Source organism: Schistocerca serialis, chromosome 1 (genome assembly GCF_023864345.2).
Source record: "Schistocerca serialis cubense isolate TAMUIC-IGC-003099 chromosome 1, iqSchSeri2.2, whole genome shotgun sequence".
In the NCBI taxonomy this organism is placed as follows: Eukaryota; Metazoa; Arthropoda; class Insecta; order Orthoptera; family Acrididae; genus Schistocerca; species Schistocerca serialis.
Window position 1 is genome coordinate 632,688,746 of NC_064638.1, and position 17,801 is coordinate 632,706,546.

A 17,801-nucleotide genomic window follows, 5' to 3' on the forward strand; every position below is an offset into this window, starting at 1 on the left:
GAAGACTGAGGACACAAATCTTTTAGCGATGAAATTTGTTCATTATGGTCTGAAAGGACTTTCACCGTATTGCTAACAAAATGCCCCTCTAATAATAGAGAATGAAAATGTTGTGTACGGTCGTACTGCAGTTCTCCTGTACTCTCGTTGGAATGAATACAGTTTGCATCGGATGGTATGAATTAAAGATATCTGCCAGCATCCTCTTTGTCACACACTCATTTACACAATATTAATGCTCAAGTCACCACATACAACTAATTTTTTGTACTTCCTATAAAGTGAACACTCTCTCGCTTTAGCAGAGTTAGGGGATCCGTAAATAACCACCATTAGAAGTTTGCTTTCACTAAATTCATCCATGTTGTCACAACATTCAAATACCTGTGCAGGCCATGTCTATGAAACCTACCCTGCAGACAGAATCATCCGATACGACTGTAATCTGAACCATCCCTTCCAACCATAGTACCTTCTCAAGTCTTATGTTAACACGCCTGACAGCTGTATTACCATGCAACCGAACATGACGCTGATATACTTACACGAAATGCGGATTTTAGCCACCATTCAGAGTAGTTCTCATTTTCAGGTCATCCATAAGAAAACTTTTCCCAGCTCCACTCACAATGACTACCTGATTCTCTTTAGTAAAATTCCTACAGAACTACCCTATGTTAATGGACACCTGAGCCAACTCTGCGCCAGCCTTTACAATAGGGGTGACCTGGTTCTCACTCCCCAACACTTCCTGCGACTACCATAAGAACTACATTAAAGAAAATTCTTTTTTCAGTTATAATTTGCATCTAAACTAGGCTCCCTAACTATAGAGGTCCGATGCATGCTTCCTACACCTGTAGCTAAAAGAGCTTCCTCTCCACTGAACTCTGACAGTTGGTCAACTCTACTGGTAACACGCAAAGTTCAACTATCTGAATATCTCCTCCTCCTAGCATCCTTCTTGCCAACCGCCAGTTCCAGGAGAGGATCTCAGTAGGATGCCCAATGGCTTCCCCACTGCATCCCCCCCCCCCCCCCCCCTACATAAAAATACTTCGCACAAAATTCAGACCGTAATCCATTACTCACAAACCTAGGACATAGCCCACACTTCTCACTAGTGGTAAAATATTTTTCATTACTGAAAAAAGTAAACCTCTATGTTTTCTAAGTTCTGTTACTACAATTTTAAGAACTGATTACAGTGATCTCAAATTTCACTATCTACAAAGAAAGTAACTATTATTATTCACGGTATTAATCTACAACAAGTAATAATGACTCAAAAACTTCACACAATAACTTGACTAAAAAATTCATGCGTCCACTGATACACCAACGAAACTGAACACAGTGACCGAAAGTTTTCACTATATCTATTTCACTGAAAACGGCAAGCAACCCTGGCTGGAAAATACTAAATATAATTACTATGAATGTGCTCAAAAAGCTATCAAATACAGAAAGTGAAAGATTCCAAGAGTTTCCTTACCAGTATTGTAACAAAACAGAAACAAACACCGACTGAAAACTACAAAATTTAATAAGTGACCACAGAGCACGAACAACTATATCGTACAAAGTGAGAGAAAGCTTTTTCAACAGAAAACAGCAAGAAAAACGGGTTGAATACTGAATTCAGTATCTGACGGCAATACACAAACAACTTTATCAATACAGCAGAAGTTTCTAAAAGTTTCTTCAGCAGTTATTCCACAGAAACACCAGTTAAAGCTACCAAATTTAATAACTGTCTAAAATGCACAAACAACTCACCAGTAATTAGCTTTCGCAAAAGTCTGCAGCTGCAACTGGTTGCCGCGGGAATGTGGTTTTCTCCGTTGTTCAGACAAGTAACTATGAAATTTAATGAGTTACTCAAGCAAAGTGAATAAACAGTTAGTTTCTGCTGTAGCAGTTACAGGTGAAATTAAAATTTTTCAACATTCACACATGTAAAGGTTTACATTAAGGTCATCTAAATATTACATATATTTCGTCTACATTCACTTTATACCTCATTCCCATCAATGAATCACCAAGATACTGTTTTGTAAATGGATCTCAATGAGATATTTTCTGTAAAATAAATGATGGCTTTTCCGATTTTCACGTTTATCGTAATTCAAAGAATGTCTTCAAATATATGTACGGGATGATTATAATTCTCACGATAGGCACATCGACAAAATCAATGATTATTATTTATTTTGACAAGCTCTTCAGCTATATCAGTTTCACTATAAATTCAAAGTTTTACAACGAAATAAAAAAAAAAATATTAACCGATTTCTTAAAAACTGAGCTTGATTCGAGCACGACGAAATATAAACTGAATATATTGTTAAATATGTTCCTTAAATCCATTACTCTATATACGTGATCCCCACGGGAGATTTGTCTTAGCTTCAAGCTTACTGATGTGGACAGTCGTTGTCCACGTGGTTATTTAACACAGCGATGTGATAAACTGGTGCCATGCGAAATACAGCGTGCCGCCCTCGCCCGTTCTCCACAACGACTAGGATTCATTGACACATATGTTACTATAATAAAATTGTGAAGGCGGAGGGGTTCTCACTGTCACTGGGCTACTTCTGTATAATGCATAGCCCAACTATTAGTATCAAAAATGTCCCATGCATTCGCTGTGAACTATAGATATTTAAGTTGAAATAAGTCTGTGCTTTGCCAAACTAATAGTTGTTTGTAGTTAATTTAAGAACGAATCATTTTCAGTAGTTTCATCTGTCTTCACACAAGAGACTTTTCCAATTTTCACAGTACATAATAATTAATAACTAACACACAAAGAGCTGTCTTATGTTCCAGTTCTGTGGTCAGATCGTACAGTTTATAGTTACTTGTTTTCGTATGCTGGGTTAAACAGCACATCAATAGAACATTACATTACTACAATTCCGTACACCATTTGATAAATGTGTTACGTGTTACATTTCCCAAATGAAGTGAAATCCGGTTTGTAACAGCCCACACTTCTATGTGGAGGTTTCTTTCACCCAGTTGATTACTTTCCTCCTTTCAGTGATGTTATGTGGTACTATCGACAGTAATTTCTGCTTCTCTAATATCTGAGATCAAACTGCTTACACTTGAGTACCATTGTCTCAGCAGTGTATCAAATATGAGCCAAAAACCGATGATTCTACCCGGTTAGTCCTCACTAAAAGGCTACCACTGCAGTATTTGACCTCGACAAGTTATACAGTGTCATGCTTTCAGTGTTACACGTTTTTTTCACATGTCTTCTTTGATCCTAGTGTAATACTGACGTTAATTTTATCCATAGTGGCTATTCCTGGAACCATTCACATTCGTAAGATATAAAGTAAAGATCACAAGTCCTCAGTCAGTAATTTTTGTATATATCACAATGCATTTCGAAGGCGAATATGATTTCGTTATTCTTTTTACGTAGGAGTTCCGACTGGTACTATTAAATAAAATTCTACAAGTTTTGTGACGAAACGAATCTGACCAAAATCCATGTCACACGACTTTGTGTTGATAAAGGAGTTAGCTATACCTTAAACCTGTAATTTTTTGCCATTAAAGAAATGCACAGGTGAGGATGGTCGCATCTCGCTAGTAAAACCACTTAAATAAAATGACGCACTCCGCACAATGATTTATCCCTACATTAACTAAAGTGGTTACTCTATCTGCTGAAGGCTAAAACTAAAGAAATAGTTCTCAAAAATGAATTTTAATTTTTGTAATTGTTATGTGGATCTGAAGTACAGATAACTTATACTCTAAGAATTCTTATGTTGTACATTGCGGGATTTCAGACTGAGTACATGTGTACTGTTACAGAAGTTTAAATTTTCAAAGAATAACAGCATATAAAAAAACTTTTCTTCTTCGATCTAAGACGTGACTAGTGTCTAGATGATTGCATCCTGGCGATATTTGAGGTGAATTATATTCTGCGTGTGTTTGTAGCTTTGGTCTTTCTTTGCAATAAAATCATTAAAATTAATGAGGAAACTGTAAGTGCTGAAATGGGTTTGCTTTTTACAATGTTCTGAAGAAATTTGTTTCTAATGAACAATTGTAAACGCTATTAGATCTACTCGTTTATTACCTAAATAAAATTTTAATCACTGATTTATGGTACAATCTGGTTGTATTGGGGCCATTCTTGCTGAGAGTTACAGTTTTTCACAGTGTTGTAGTGTTAGCGAGTGTACCAGCGCCTACAGAGCTGCGCCCGCTGAGCCATGGAAAGTCAGAGATATGGTGTGTTGCGGGTTGCAGCTTCGACGTTCGCGGGAAGCCGCTGAGCCAGGCGGCGCACTGGTCGGCGCCCGAAGTGTTTGGTTCCCGCGCCTACTTCCGCACCGTGTCCGACCCGGCGCAGCTGGTGCTCGAGCCGGTGACTCTGCGCGACGAGGGCGTCTACCGCTGCCGCGTCGACTTCCGCAACGCGCCCACCAGGTCCGCCAGATACAACCTCACCGTCATCGGTGAGCACTCGCACACAGCCGGCCTCGCCTTTAGGGCCTGCTGGTTTACGGTCTTCTTGATCCATTTGGTTGTATTTGTGATCCGCATTCGAAGGACGTGAAAGGTAAGCGGTAGTTGAGTAGGCAATGAGACAGTGCTGTAGCCTGTACCCAGTGTTCCTCAGTCCGTACAGTCAGCTAGTTCGAACGGACAGCAAGGAGAACTTTCTAAAATGAATTAAATTTCGTTGAGGAGGAATAGAAACTTAAGGTTTGCCGGGAGTTCCGTCAGAGACAGAAAAGAATTTGGAAGAGCGGTTTAAAAGACCAGACAAGATGAACATCAACAAGAAGGGTAATGGAATCTTTAGTAGAATTAAATCACGTGATGCTGAGGGTATTAGGTTAGTGAATGAGACACTTAAAGTAGTTGTTGAGATTTTTTTATTTTGGCAATAAAACAACGCATAATAGTTGAAGCAGAGAGCATATAAAATGCAGGCTGTCAATAGCAAGAAAACCATTTCTGCAAAACACGGATATGTAAAAATTTAATTTCAGTTTAAGAGTAGCCATGTACGGAAGTGAAACTTGCACGGTAACCAGTTCAAACAAGAAGAAAATAGATGCTTATAGCGCTATAGAAAAAACGTTGAACATTATGTGGGTAGATCTAATTACAAATTAGAAGATACTGAATGAAATTGGAAAACTATAAATGTGTAGCATAACTTGACTACTCTGCTGACCTTTTTTTAATGTAGGAACGGTGCAATTTAGGTTAGATATTTGAAATTCCAATTACTGAAGAATCCATAAAGCAAACAATATTCAGCAATGAATCTAGTCAGAAGACGAAGTAGTGTGCCAGAGAGGTATCAGACACAGCAAATAATAGTAAGGCCAAAGCGATTGAAGTGGTCAGTGTTAGGAACTTCTGATGGTGAGAACCTAACTCTGAAGCACTAAGTTTCTATAAATCTGGAGGGATATCTTCTGTATTTTGCACGTGATATTTGGCACAAATATACAAAATACTTTCACCCAAATTATTCAAAGTGTTTATCATATATAAAGAAATATTCGTAGTTAATAAGGATTTCTGAATTATTCAGTACTGTAAGGAATAAGCGAAGATTTGAGCTGAGCCGTTACTGAGGTACAAGAAACGTAAATACTGTAAGATACTGGTGAAGTCTACTAATAAACAATTTCTGAAATATGATGTAGTTCGTCAACTAAACTAATAGTTACTGTGAATCTCCATTGAAGGAAAGTCATACAATACACGGAAAGTATTGGTGATCCTTAGACACATCACTTAGTGTTAACAGATGTGTCTTTGTATTACCTCTATTACTAACTGGTTACCATCTGTAATGATTTTCAAATGGGATGTAATTATATGTATGAGTCAATAGTTGGTTATAATCATTTGAAGATTTCAGTAGCCTTTTATGCCACTTTTCGAACTCAAATAAGATCGAACATCCAGATTGAGTGATAGAAGGACGTGATCTTGGTTAATTTGATGAGTGACGAATTAAATTAGTCAGTGGTCACTGCGCACTCTTCATTAGGGAAATTCCATACTTATTACCATTAGTCCCTGTTTTTCTTTTCTTTTGTATAAATATACGCCAAGTTTGCTACTTTTTTCGTTTTTCTTGGGATATTAGTTGTGATCATTATGGAAAACAATGAGCTGAATTAAAATATGTTTCCAGATATATTCGATCAGGTACAGTCTTTGCGTAATTGCGATTTTAACTTCAATACATTTTGTTTTCTGTATTACAAAAACAGTAAATTCTAGTTTTTCTAAACGTTGTTGAAGAGAAATTTTAACCAACAAACGAACTACTCAACACATCCACCATTGTACATAGAGCTTAAAAAATTATATATATAATCAAAGAATATATATTTTCCCATCATTATACTACAGATATGATATCATTTATACTTTTATTTCTTCCTTTTATTGTTAATATCCTTGTGGTCTCGAAATATATTCCAGCAATAATCAGCCAGCATGGTATGTATCAATTTCCTTCATACCATTCTAGGGTCATGATGACCATATGAACCATTTCTCCATGTGCATCAGAAACGTCACTGCATCTTTCTGGCCATATGGAATCTTCCTCCATGTTCATCAGACACGTCGTTGCAGATTTCTGACAAGTGATCCAAATGAGAATGCATAGAATGCACTTTGAGGGACGTTTTGCATACCAATTTCTGGTGCACAACAAGTATCTAATTTACTTATTCTTTGTAGATACAGGCTCTTCCTCCTTGAAATATCAATGTTTGTTTTTCTCCTGTCGTCAGCGTTTCTTCAGAATTTTGGTCTCACTGAATTTGTCTAATCTAGAGGCCAACAAATATATCTTTTTTTATCTTCGCTGGCGTAAGACAAGGATTTATTTGAGAGGTACACAATCCTCTTCCACTTTTACCCATTGCCTTAACAAATTCCTTCATTAAGCCTAGCTTGATGGGAAGTGAAGGGACAATCACATATTCACTAGCTATAGTTCCTTACTCATAAAAGTTTTTTCTCTTAGTTAAAACTTTCGTAAAGGCCATATTTTTTTTATATAATAGCAATCTCTGTCTCTATTACCTAACTTACATACGAAACACCTATTTTTGGTGTAGCCTTGCTGGGTACCTAATATCGCGGCCGTAATTTGAGGTCGACATATTTTCCGTTTCTGTTCATTGTATCACAAGCAGGTGAGCATGTAATTCAAAATTCCATTTGTCTCTTTAGCCAAGGTAGCATAGGCAACTGGTATGGAAGAAGTTACTTTCACATTGTGGAGTCGAGCTGCTTTAAATTAATTTTGGAGATAAGTATGACGAGTATGCGGCCCTCTGTATTGTATTTAAAGTCGACAGCTTTCGTTACGTCACGTGCATCACTATAGAACGTCAGTTTCCCATCGTTTAAAAAATAGGGAGGAGAGTGCTTTCTCTATTGCTGTATGAAGTTACATTTGTATCCCGTCACAGAAGATTGCATTCTTTTAACCTAGAGCCTAGCAGTTCTGTCTACTTTTTTCTTATGCTCAAGCCACAAACTGTAGAATTAAGGTATGCCTGAGTTAAGAAACACGTATCTCTGTCACTTATTTCCTGATATGTTGGATCCCTTTTTTCAGGAGAAGATGGCAAATCTTGATCAACTCTTTCCTCTTCACTATCTGCGTCCAAACTTGTGTGGTCTTGAAGGTCTTGAAGGCACTGGATCGCTGTCAGAATTTGGCACTGGTCCGATTGCAGAAAGCAAATTTGAGTAAACTATGTGTCTCTTTCACTTTCTGCTTGCAAAGCCTGTCGCATTTGAGAGACAAAAGTAATAGTCTGTAACATGTCTTTTTGCTCCCTCCAAGGTATGGGTCCTGCAACCAATTTTGAATCATTATCCTTTCACCAACCTGTCAGTTTTATGTAACAACTCGCACAGAAAATACGAAATGTCCAGTCCTTGTTCTGGTCTCCAATTTCTGTTCTAAAGTAATGCTTGTAAGCCTTCTTTATGACGGTTGAAATATTCTTCCCATACCTTTCAAATAAATACTCTTTGCAGACATAATAAAGAGTCTGGATTATTCCGACACACTCGGCGATGACACATTTTCTAGAAAGAAAAATACGGTATGAATAAAATATGGTAAAATTAACACTAATGTGTTTCTTAAGTACAAAAGGTGATGGGACATTTCATTTATGTCAAGAAGGAAGAAAACTTACTTGACAACACAGAAGACTCTGTAACCTTACAAACTGAATTCTGCAAAGTTTTAAGCTGTCTAGTATTACTTCAGTAGTGGAATGATTTTCTCTAGAAAAGAGGAAAAAATTCCTTTCAGCCAGTTTTATCAACACCAACCAGATTAATAGATTCATTGCTGTGGTCAGAGAAATTTACACTCACATGGCAGATAAAATATTTTAATTGGTATAATACTAAGTCAGTTCTTAATCTCTTAACAACAACTTATACATTACAAAATGTTGCAGAGGTTTAGGAACAGTGATACCAATTGTGTACTCATGATAATCACAAAGATATAACCCTTTGAAGTATACCCAGTTGCTGTTGTACCTGCTGGCACTCATTGAAGATGGGACGCTACAGTGTCTGCACATCGTTAATTGGCATGGCATAGAACAATTCCTTCAAATGTCGCCATAACCAAAAGCCTAGAGCACTGAGGTCTGGGGAATAAGCAGGGCAAGATGTAGGCCCCTCACTAGTCGAGCAGTCCTGAAACGGCTGATATTCGAACACATTGTGACGAATGGGTGCTGGTGCGCCATCATGCATGAACCACATTTGTATTCGTTGCTGGAATGATACAGCCTCCAGCAAGGTAAGAAATACAATAATGAGAAAATCCAGATAATTCGCCCCAGTTAACGTTTGTGGAAGCATGTGTCACCCTATTAACTATCACCAAGTACGCCCATTTACAGAAGCTCTTTCTGCCGTGATGATCCAATGGCCTCAGGGCCTGAACGCCCTGTCGATGATATGGGTACACCAGTTGTTAATGATGTATCCTCCAAATAAGGAAGTGAGACAGGCCTTTTGTTGCTGCTAATCGCTGCACACTGGTCCAAGGGCTTCTTCCATCAGACATAGGACAGCCTCCTCTGTGTCAGGTGTGCGGACAGTGTGAGGCATTCCACTGTCAGACCTCCGAGTTCCAACGGTACCTTCCATTGCTAAGAAGTGGTGGACCAGAGAAAATTTAAATGTATTACACCTTTTGTACGTATAAACGGCGCAATAGCAGTAAAAACATAAGTGAATCCGCGTATGGAAGAAGGTAAAACACAGTGGTACGTACCCAGGGTTGACAGTACTGTACAATACGGCACACAAACAGGACGACGCCAAACCTAGCCTACAGCAAGACTAGAACCACACAACGGACTGCAGAGCATCTAATGCTAGGTAGAGTACTGTGAGTAAGACATAATAGCCTGCCAACACATTTGACGGGGCACCATTGCAAGGACTGTGCTATTTTCATATAACTAATAAACTTTGCCTGATGAGGAATTTCTGTTTTATGTTTAGAATTTCCCATGCAAAAATGCTTGAGAAAGACTTATCTCTGTATTAGAAAATTTTTCTTTGTAGAACAGTGTAAGCAATTCCTCAAAATATAAAGTTGATAGTTACTGTGATACTCTATTGAAGATACGTCTTGCGGAACAGGGAAGAAATGGTGATCGTAAGAGAAATCACTTAGTGCTACCCGATGTATCATTCTATTACATTTATTACTAACTTTTCGGCCTCTATAATGATTTCCAAATGAGATGTAATTAAATGTATGAGCCAATAGTTGGTTACGCTCCTTTTCGAACCCAAACTCGACCAACCAGACTAAATTGTAGAAGGAAGCTATCTTAGTCAATATGATGAATGATGAATTTGCTTACTCAGTAGTCACTGCACACATTTCTTTAGGGAGATCTCGTGTTTAATGCCTTTATTCCCGAGTTTTTCTACTAATATGCCCTGAGGTTCCTACAATGTAAGAGATCCATGGGCTGCTAGAGGGCTACACGTTTTTACCAGCCACTCGGCGAGCAGGCTGGATCGGATTTGTGTTTCTGACGGATAAGAGATCACATGTTGCCTGCTGAACGTTGCCCCACAGCTTTTACGGATCACCTTGCATATTTATGCACGTTAACCCTCACATGGCAGCCGTAGTTCGTGGAAACTTAAGTTATCCTTACTGGTGGATACCGAATGTCGACAGCGGATCGAAGAAACATGGCAGGCATGCGCTCACCTTCTGCCGATGCACCGTACGGTTCTTTCATTGTGGCTGCAATATCAAAAACCGGTGATACGAAGAGCTCTCATAATGTGTAGCAAGTAAAAAGTGAAGTGCCTCCGAGATACACTTGATTATTACACCATGGAGCTCCGTGACCTGTCCTCCACGGCCGCATCACCCGAGCGTAGAGTGGAAGTCCATTGTATTCAGGAGTGCATTTTATCGAACACGAGCCGTCTATTGGAGGGACTTTCGATACGTACTCGGTGCTTGGACAGTGTAGATGGAAAACGTATTAGCATGCATCATGTGTCCAAGGGACATGTGCGTAATCGCCTATCCTTAATCGCAGTGCTCCATGATGGTGTTGGTCGGCCCTTGACGTCACAGCAGGACATTGATGCTGGGTTTCTGGATCATTACTGCCTCCTTTTCACTGTGACGCCGACCGACAATCGGATAGGAGAAGAAATTTTGCGACATATGGAAATGGGGGTAGATGATCCGTATGCAGATGCTTTATTGGAACCCTTAACGGAAGATGACATACGGAGGGCATTCACGAAGGCCAGATAGGTTGACATTCGAATTTTATCCCGAATTTGCACATTTAATTATGTCCCAATTGGTGTTGATGCATAATGTGTTATCGAGCCCTGACACGGACGTTCCGTCGCAGTTCATGGCGGGACTGCTCATACCAATACCGAAATCGCCAGTGAGTGTCAGCGCCCATCAATTTCGACCGCTCACAATGCTCAATACTGACTATAAGATCTTGGCGTGGATGTTGGCGGCAAGGCTAAAGACTGTAATATCCAAGACATTACCACCCGACCATGCTTGTCTAGGGATCCGGAGCAACATCCATTCTATCCTAGGCGAAGGCCATGACATTTCCCTGACGGAAGCTTGTCGCAAGCGGGCGGCGTTCGTATCAGTGGATTTTGATCGTGCCTTTTACAGGATCAACCATGATATCCTTGACTCTACCATGCGACGCATGGCAATACTTCATGATTTTATTACTGTCCTTATGCGCCTCCTTCGCGGCGTTCCTTCGATGGTGAGAGTCAATGGGAGGGATGTAGGAACGATTCCTGTTTGCAGCTTAGTTAGTCAAGGGTGTCCCTTTTCGATGATGCTGTTTGAAATAACACTCGAATCATTGATGCAGACTCATACGGACTCTTAAAGGCGTTAGACTCCGTGGGAGTTCCTTCATGTGTCTGCATATGCCGACGACTTGATAATACTCGTCCGGTCGGGAACAATGTACGTAAGGTGGTTGCACTTCTTACTAACAAGGGAACCTCCCCATCGCTCCCCCCTCAGATTTAGTTATAAGTTGGCACAATGGATAGGCCTTGAAAAACTGAACACAGATCGATCGAGAAAACAGGAAGAAGTTGTGTGGAACTAGGGAAAAAATAAGCAAAATATACAAACTGAGTAGCCCATGCGCAAGATAAGCAACATCGAGAACGATGCGAACTCAGGAGCGCTGTGGTCCCGTGGTTAGCGTGTGCAACTGTGGAACGAGAGGTCCTTGGTTCAAGTCTTCCCTTGAGTCAAAACTTTACTTTTTTTATTTTCGCAAAGTTATGATCTATCCGTTCGTTCATTGACTTCTCTGTTCACTGTAATAAGTTTAGTGTCTGCGTTTTGCGACGGCACCGCAAAACCGTGCGATTAGTAGACGAAAGGACCTGCCTCTCTAATGGGAACCGAAAACATTTGATCGCAAGGCCATAGGTCAACCGATTCCTCCACAGGAAAACAGGTCTGATATATTCTATACGACACTGGTGACGGCATGTGCGTCACATGACAGGAATAAGTTGTCGACCCACCTAACTTGTACACTTGGCGAATGGGTGAAAAGACTCTTCTACCTTGCCCGATTTAGGTTTTCTTGTGGATGTGATAATCACTCCCAAAAAAGTGATGAAAACATAAAGAGTTTGTCACGTAAACTGCAACAAATGAATGTAACAGTTTCACCGTCGCACAGTTTTCCCTGTGCTCTGTCAAAACATTTGTTTTTAACGTTTTCAAATTTTTCGGTATAGGTGTAGCGTCCCCATACTACGACGCAGTTACCTCACATAGGACGGACGGACAGATAATAATTGTCTAAAAATGAAAAAATTAAACTTTTTCCCTCGAAGGTAGCCTTGAACTAAGGACCTATCGTTCCGCAGCTACTCACGCTAACCACGGGACCACGGCGCTCCTGACATTGCAAGTTCTTGATATTGCCTATCATGCACATGGACTACTCAGTTTGTATATTTTGTTTATCTTTTTCATAGTTCCACGCAAATTCTTCCTGTTCTCTCGATTGATCTGTGTTCAGTTTTTCAAGGCCTATCCACTGTGCCAACTTATAGCTAATTCTGAGGGGGGTGCGATGGGGAGGTTCCCTTGTAAGTACGGAGTAACGGCGGGTAGTAGGATCAGCATGAATAAACACAGGATTATGCACATCGGCCGGGGTCTGGACGCTCTGCGCAGTCCGTTTACGACGGTTGACATACGAGGTGTGGCTAGAAAAAAACCGGACTAGTACTGGTGAAACAATAAAACGAATGCAATAAGGCTGAAAGTCGCGTGGCCTGTCACGTGACTCTCGCTCCGCCTACTGCTCGAGTTTCATCTGCCTCCTGCACTCAGTCTGCCCGTGGCGTCTGTTTTAAGTAGTTGACGTTTTGTCTGTGCGTCGGAAAATGTTGAGTGTACAGAAAGAACAGCGTGTTAACATCAAATTTTGTTTCAAACTAGCAAAATCTGCAAGTGAAACGTTTGTAATGTTACAACAAGTGTATGGCGATGATTGTTTATCGCGAACACAAGTGTTTGAGTGGTTTAAACGATTTAAAGATGGCCGCGAAGACACCAGTGATGACACTCGCACTGGCGGACCATTGTCAGCAAAAACTGATGCAAACATTGAGAAAATCGGTAAACTTGTTCGACAAGATCGCCGTTTAACAATCAGAGCAGTGTCTGAGTTAACAGGAGTTGACAAGGAAAGTGTTAGGCAGATTCTTCATGAAAGTTTCAACCTGAACAAAGTGTGTTCAAAAATGGTTCCAAAGTGTCTCACAATTGAACAGAAGGAACGCCTAAGAATGATTTGTTCTGACATCCTGGAAAACATTGAAAGTGATCCCACCTTCTTACAAAATGTTATTACTTGCGATGAATCGTGGTTTTTTACTAACGATCCCGAAACTAAACGCCAATCGATGCATTGGAAAACTCCTGGTTCTCCACGACAAAAAAAAGCACAAATGTCAAAATCGAAGTTCAAGGCAATGATGATTGTTTTTTTTGACATCAAAGGGATTGTGCACATTGATTGGGTACCAGAGGGACAAACAGTGAATCAGCATTACTACATTAGCTTCCTGGCTACCCTACGTGAGCGAGTACGGAGAAAACGGAATGATTTGTGGAGAAAAAAGTCATGGATCCTTCAGCAAGACAATGCCCCAGCTCACAGTGCGTTGTCAGTGAAGACGTTTTTGGCAAAACACAACATTCCCATCTTAGATCATCCACCCTACTCACCTGATTTGGCCAACTGTGACTTTTTTCTTTTCCCTAAAGTCAAGTCAGCTTTGAAAGGAACTAGATTTGAGACTGTTGAAGCAGTAAAAGAAAAAGCGACGGAAGTAATGTATGGACTTACCGAAAATGATCTGCAGCATTGCTATGAACAGTGGAAAATTCGTATGGAGCGGTGTAGAGACCGAGGAGGAGAGTACATTGAAGGAGATAACATGAAATTGTAAATAATTGTAAATAAATGTTTTTTCCAGCATCAGTCCGGTTTTTTTCTAGCCGCACCTCGTATTGCAGTCAGCGGCGGCGAGCTTGTAAACAGGCACCCAGGGTTAGACAAAGATGTGGATGCGACGATTTACTTATAATCTTTAAGGGAGTGTAAGCAGCTATGAACATTCACTATCTTGCGCCGGATGGGTACTCTAAGATGAAGATCCACATGTAGACGGGCTTGCGCTCACCACAGCGCTGTCTTCCCGTGCCTGGGCAACCGATTGAAACCTTCAAGCTCTAACATTTCCCTATATCGTTTGTCTCTTTGGTACAAGTATAGCAGCATTTCAGGAGCAACAATATGGTAGTTGTAAGGTATGGACACGATCTAATATCAAACCGAGTCCTTAAGGCGATTTTTGAGATGGGCTCTGATAATTTAAGTGCCTATTGCACTTCAAACTCCCAGTCCGTAAACAGTTCAGCTCGTCACAAACGTTAAAGGAGATACTTATTCGCTGGGTAATTTCACGTGTTGTATTAGTTCGATTCGTGCGATCTTATTGTGGTTTTGTTGGTATCCATGACTGAAGCATCTCAACAGTCTTAGCCATATCAAATACTTATTCTGTTTCCATATGTCAAAAGAGTTACATGGCTTTGGTAATAACGGTGATCACCGGCTTTATAAAACAGTAGGTTTGAATTAAATTGTCGAGCAAAGTATTAGAACTGTTAAATATTGTTTTGGTGAGTCTGCTATGAGAAAAATGTTGCGAATGAAATAAGCGTTTCAGAGAAGCCCAGGATATCTTCGAGGCTCACGAGTTCCCTGGACGCTCCATCACATCATCAACAGTTCATATCTTACGAAAAGTGGAAGAAGTAATTACAGACGATAACTGAATCATAGTCAGAGACGTTTCCGATAATTCTGTTGCATCAGTTAGCTCGCCCCCTGATTTTATCGAATTTAGTTTGTATGAAATATGGGACAACAAAATATATTACAAAACTGTTGGCTTTAGAACAAAATCAATCACAAAGTAAGTTTCTCAGAAGTCAATAAATTATGACAACAAAGTAGGACTAATGAAACGTCTTTACAGACAGAATGTTGAATTTCCGGCTTAATTGTCCCTTTCGAAGCATTATGAATTGCGAAGATCGGATAAAGCTCGAGCAAGTGCAATTAAATGTGTATTTTATGCTCACCATTCCCTTGTATTTTAACAGCATTTTATTCCATCAGTTCCAGTGACCAATAAGGATTGTTGTTTACAACACCTCTGTTGTTGAGTAAAAAAAAGCGTTACAATGACCTAAAAGGACCCTTATTTAAAAAACACAGGTGAGATTAAAAACTCGCCGCTAATGGAGTTGAAAGCTGTCACAAGGAACGAGTACCAGTAGTGTTGCGAAAACTGGAATAAGCACTGGCATAATTGTATAGTTACTAATGGGGGACTATTTTGAACAGAATAAAATTGACAAGAATAATATACAGTAGACTGGAAAACAAAACTGAGAATCTGTTAGATGACTAACAGTTTGGCTCTAGGAAAGGTAAAGGGCCAATGAAAGCAAGACTGAAGAAAAGTCGGATAGTTTATGGGATTTATCGATCTGGAAAAAGTGTTCGTCAATGTAAAATGGTGCATCATGTTCGAAAATGTGAGAAGAACGCGGTACTCTATAGGAAAAGACGAGTAATATGCAATATGTACATGAACGAAGATGGATCAATAAGTCTGTAAGACCAGAAACAAAATGCGAAGTGCTCCGATTAGAAAGATGCAAGTCAGTGATCCAGTCTTTCGCTCATACTGTTCAGCCTACACAACAGAGAAGCAATGAGAGAAAGGTTCAAAAGTGAAATTAAAATTCAAAGTGATAGGATATCAGTGATAAGATTGGTCGACGACACTGCTATCCAAAGTGAAAGTAAAGGATTCCAAGATTTGTTCAACGCAATGAAGAATCTATCGAGTACAGAGAGTACAGAGGCTGGATTGGGAGCAAATCGAAGTAAGACGAAAGTAGTAGCAACGAGAACAGCGAGAAATTTAACATTATAATCACTATCACGAAGTCGATGAAGGCAGAAAAATAATCCATGATGGACAGAGCAAGCAGTCGAAGAATATTTTGAAAACTCATTGGTAACACACTTGGACTGTGGGAGAACCGGAGCTGAAGGGAATCGGAGCATTGGAAATGTGGTACTACAAACGAATGTTGAAAATTGGGTTGAGTAATAGAGTAAGGAATGTGAAGTGTTTCCACAGAATCGACGAGCAAAGGAATATACGGAAGACACTTACACGAAGAAGAGACTGGATAATTGGACAAATATTACATCAGGGAATAACGTCCATGAACCTAGAGGAAGCTGCAGAGGTTGCAAACTGTGGAGATAAACAGAGATTGGAATACATGCAACAAGTAACTGAGAACGCAGGTTGCAGTTGGTACTATGAGATGGAAAGGTTGGTACAGGAGATAAATTCTTGAAAAATTACTTCAAGGAAACTAAAGACCGCATATTTCTTTAGTGTTTTGTTGATTTACTATTGAAACATGAATTATAACATTTGTGATGGTGGATGCGAGCTAGTAATCATTATCGTCTTCCTAGTGCTCCTCAAAAAAGCCACCCTCACCCGGGACAATATACATTTTCCTGTCTCACTCTGCTAGTCTTTTAGTATCATATGTAATTTGTAAGACATATGGACGAAGTATGACATCAGTGGCCTGTTCACTATCCCCCAAAAAGAACCGTGCTCATTTAGCTTTCCACTGATTAATACTCGCCCTCTGGAAGTCGTAGTTAGTACAAAATGCAGCCCATAACTCGGCAGCCGGCCGGTGTGGCCTTGCTATTCTAGGCGCTTCAGTCTGGAACCGCCTGACCGCTACGGTCGTAGGTTCGAATCCTACCTCGGGCATGGATGTGTGTGATGTGCTTAGTTTAGTTAGGTTTAATTAGTTCTAAGTTCTAGGCGACTGATCACCTCAGCAGTTAAGTCGCATAGTGCTCAGAGCCATTTGAACCATTTGAACTCGGCACACGTGTGTACTGAGACGGCTGGTGTTGCAGTGCTGCCAGAGACGCCGGTGATCCTGGATCGGTGGGGGCGGCGGCTCAACAAGACGCTGGGCCCGCTGCTGGAGGGCGACGACATCACCCTCAACTGCCGCGTCGTCGGGGGTGAGTGACGCCTGCCCACATGAGGCGTTTCCCTTTCCATTATCATCGAATATTGTGCATGGCCTTTAACAATGTGGAACAACTACTAGCAGCTTTGTTCTTTGCTTAGTCTTATACTACAGAGAAACACCTGTTGCAATTTGTATTTTTTTCTGGTAGGTTCGTTTTTTGCTTCATTTTTGGCTCACTGGAAAACTCTCACTATCAGACGTTTTAATTTTCCCTACGAAAACGGCATTAATCTTAATCTTCTGCTGTTTTCCATTTGTCTATGAACAATTCACCAGTCAACAAATTCAAACCTTTTCCTCCATCTAGTTCGTAAATGGGCGTATTTACTTACATTTGGGATTTTGAATTCATTAGTAAAATCAGTTTCTCTCTGTCGCATCACATTTCCTAAGATGCACAGCAGAATCAAAAACAGTTATGGAGTACATTAACACAGTTAAAACAAAGAAGAAATGCATATTCTGAACTCTAGAACTCAATATTATTTAATATGTATATATG

At 40.1% G+C, this 17,801-nt stretch overlaps 1 protein-coding gene across 1 annotated transcript in view; it reads left to right on the top strand.

The window, feature by feature from the left end:
• The window catches only part of LOC126419775 (nephrin-like), a gene marked incomplete at its 3' end in the record, with an annotated part of 483,228 nt that overhangs the window by 279,467 nt on the left and 185,960 nt on the right, over positions 1 to 17,801 (top strand). The window contains exons 3-4 of the mRNA XM_050086987.1: positions 4,285 to 4,493; positions 17,178 to 17,288. Of these exons, the coding sequence (XP_049942944.1) occupies positions 4,285 to 4,493; positions 17,178 to 17,288 (320 nt within the window). The remainder of the gene's footprint in view (positions 1 to 4,284; positions 4,494 to 17,177; positions 17,289 to 17,801) is intronic.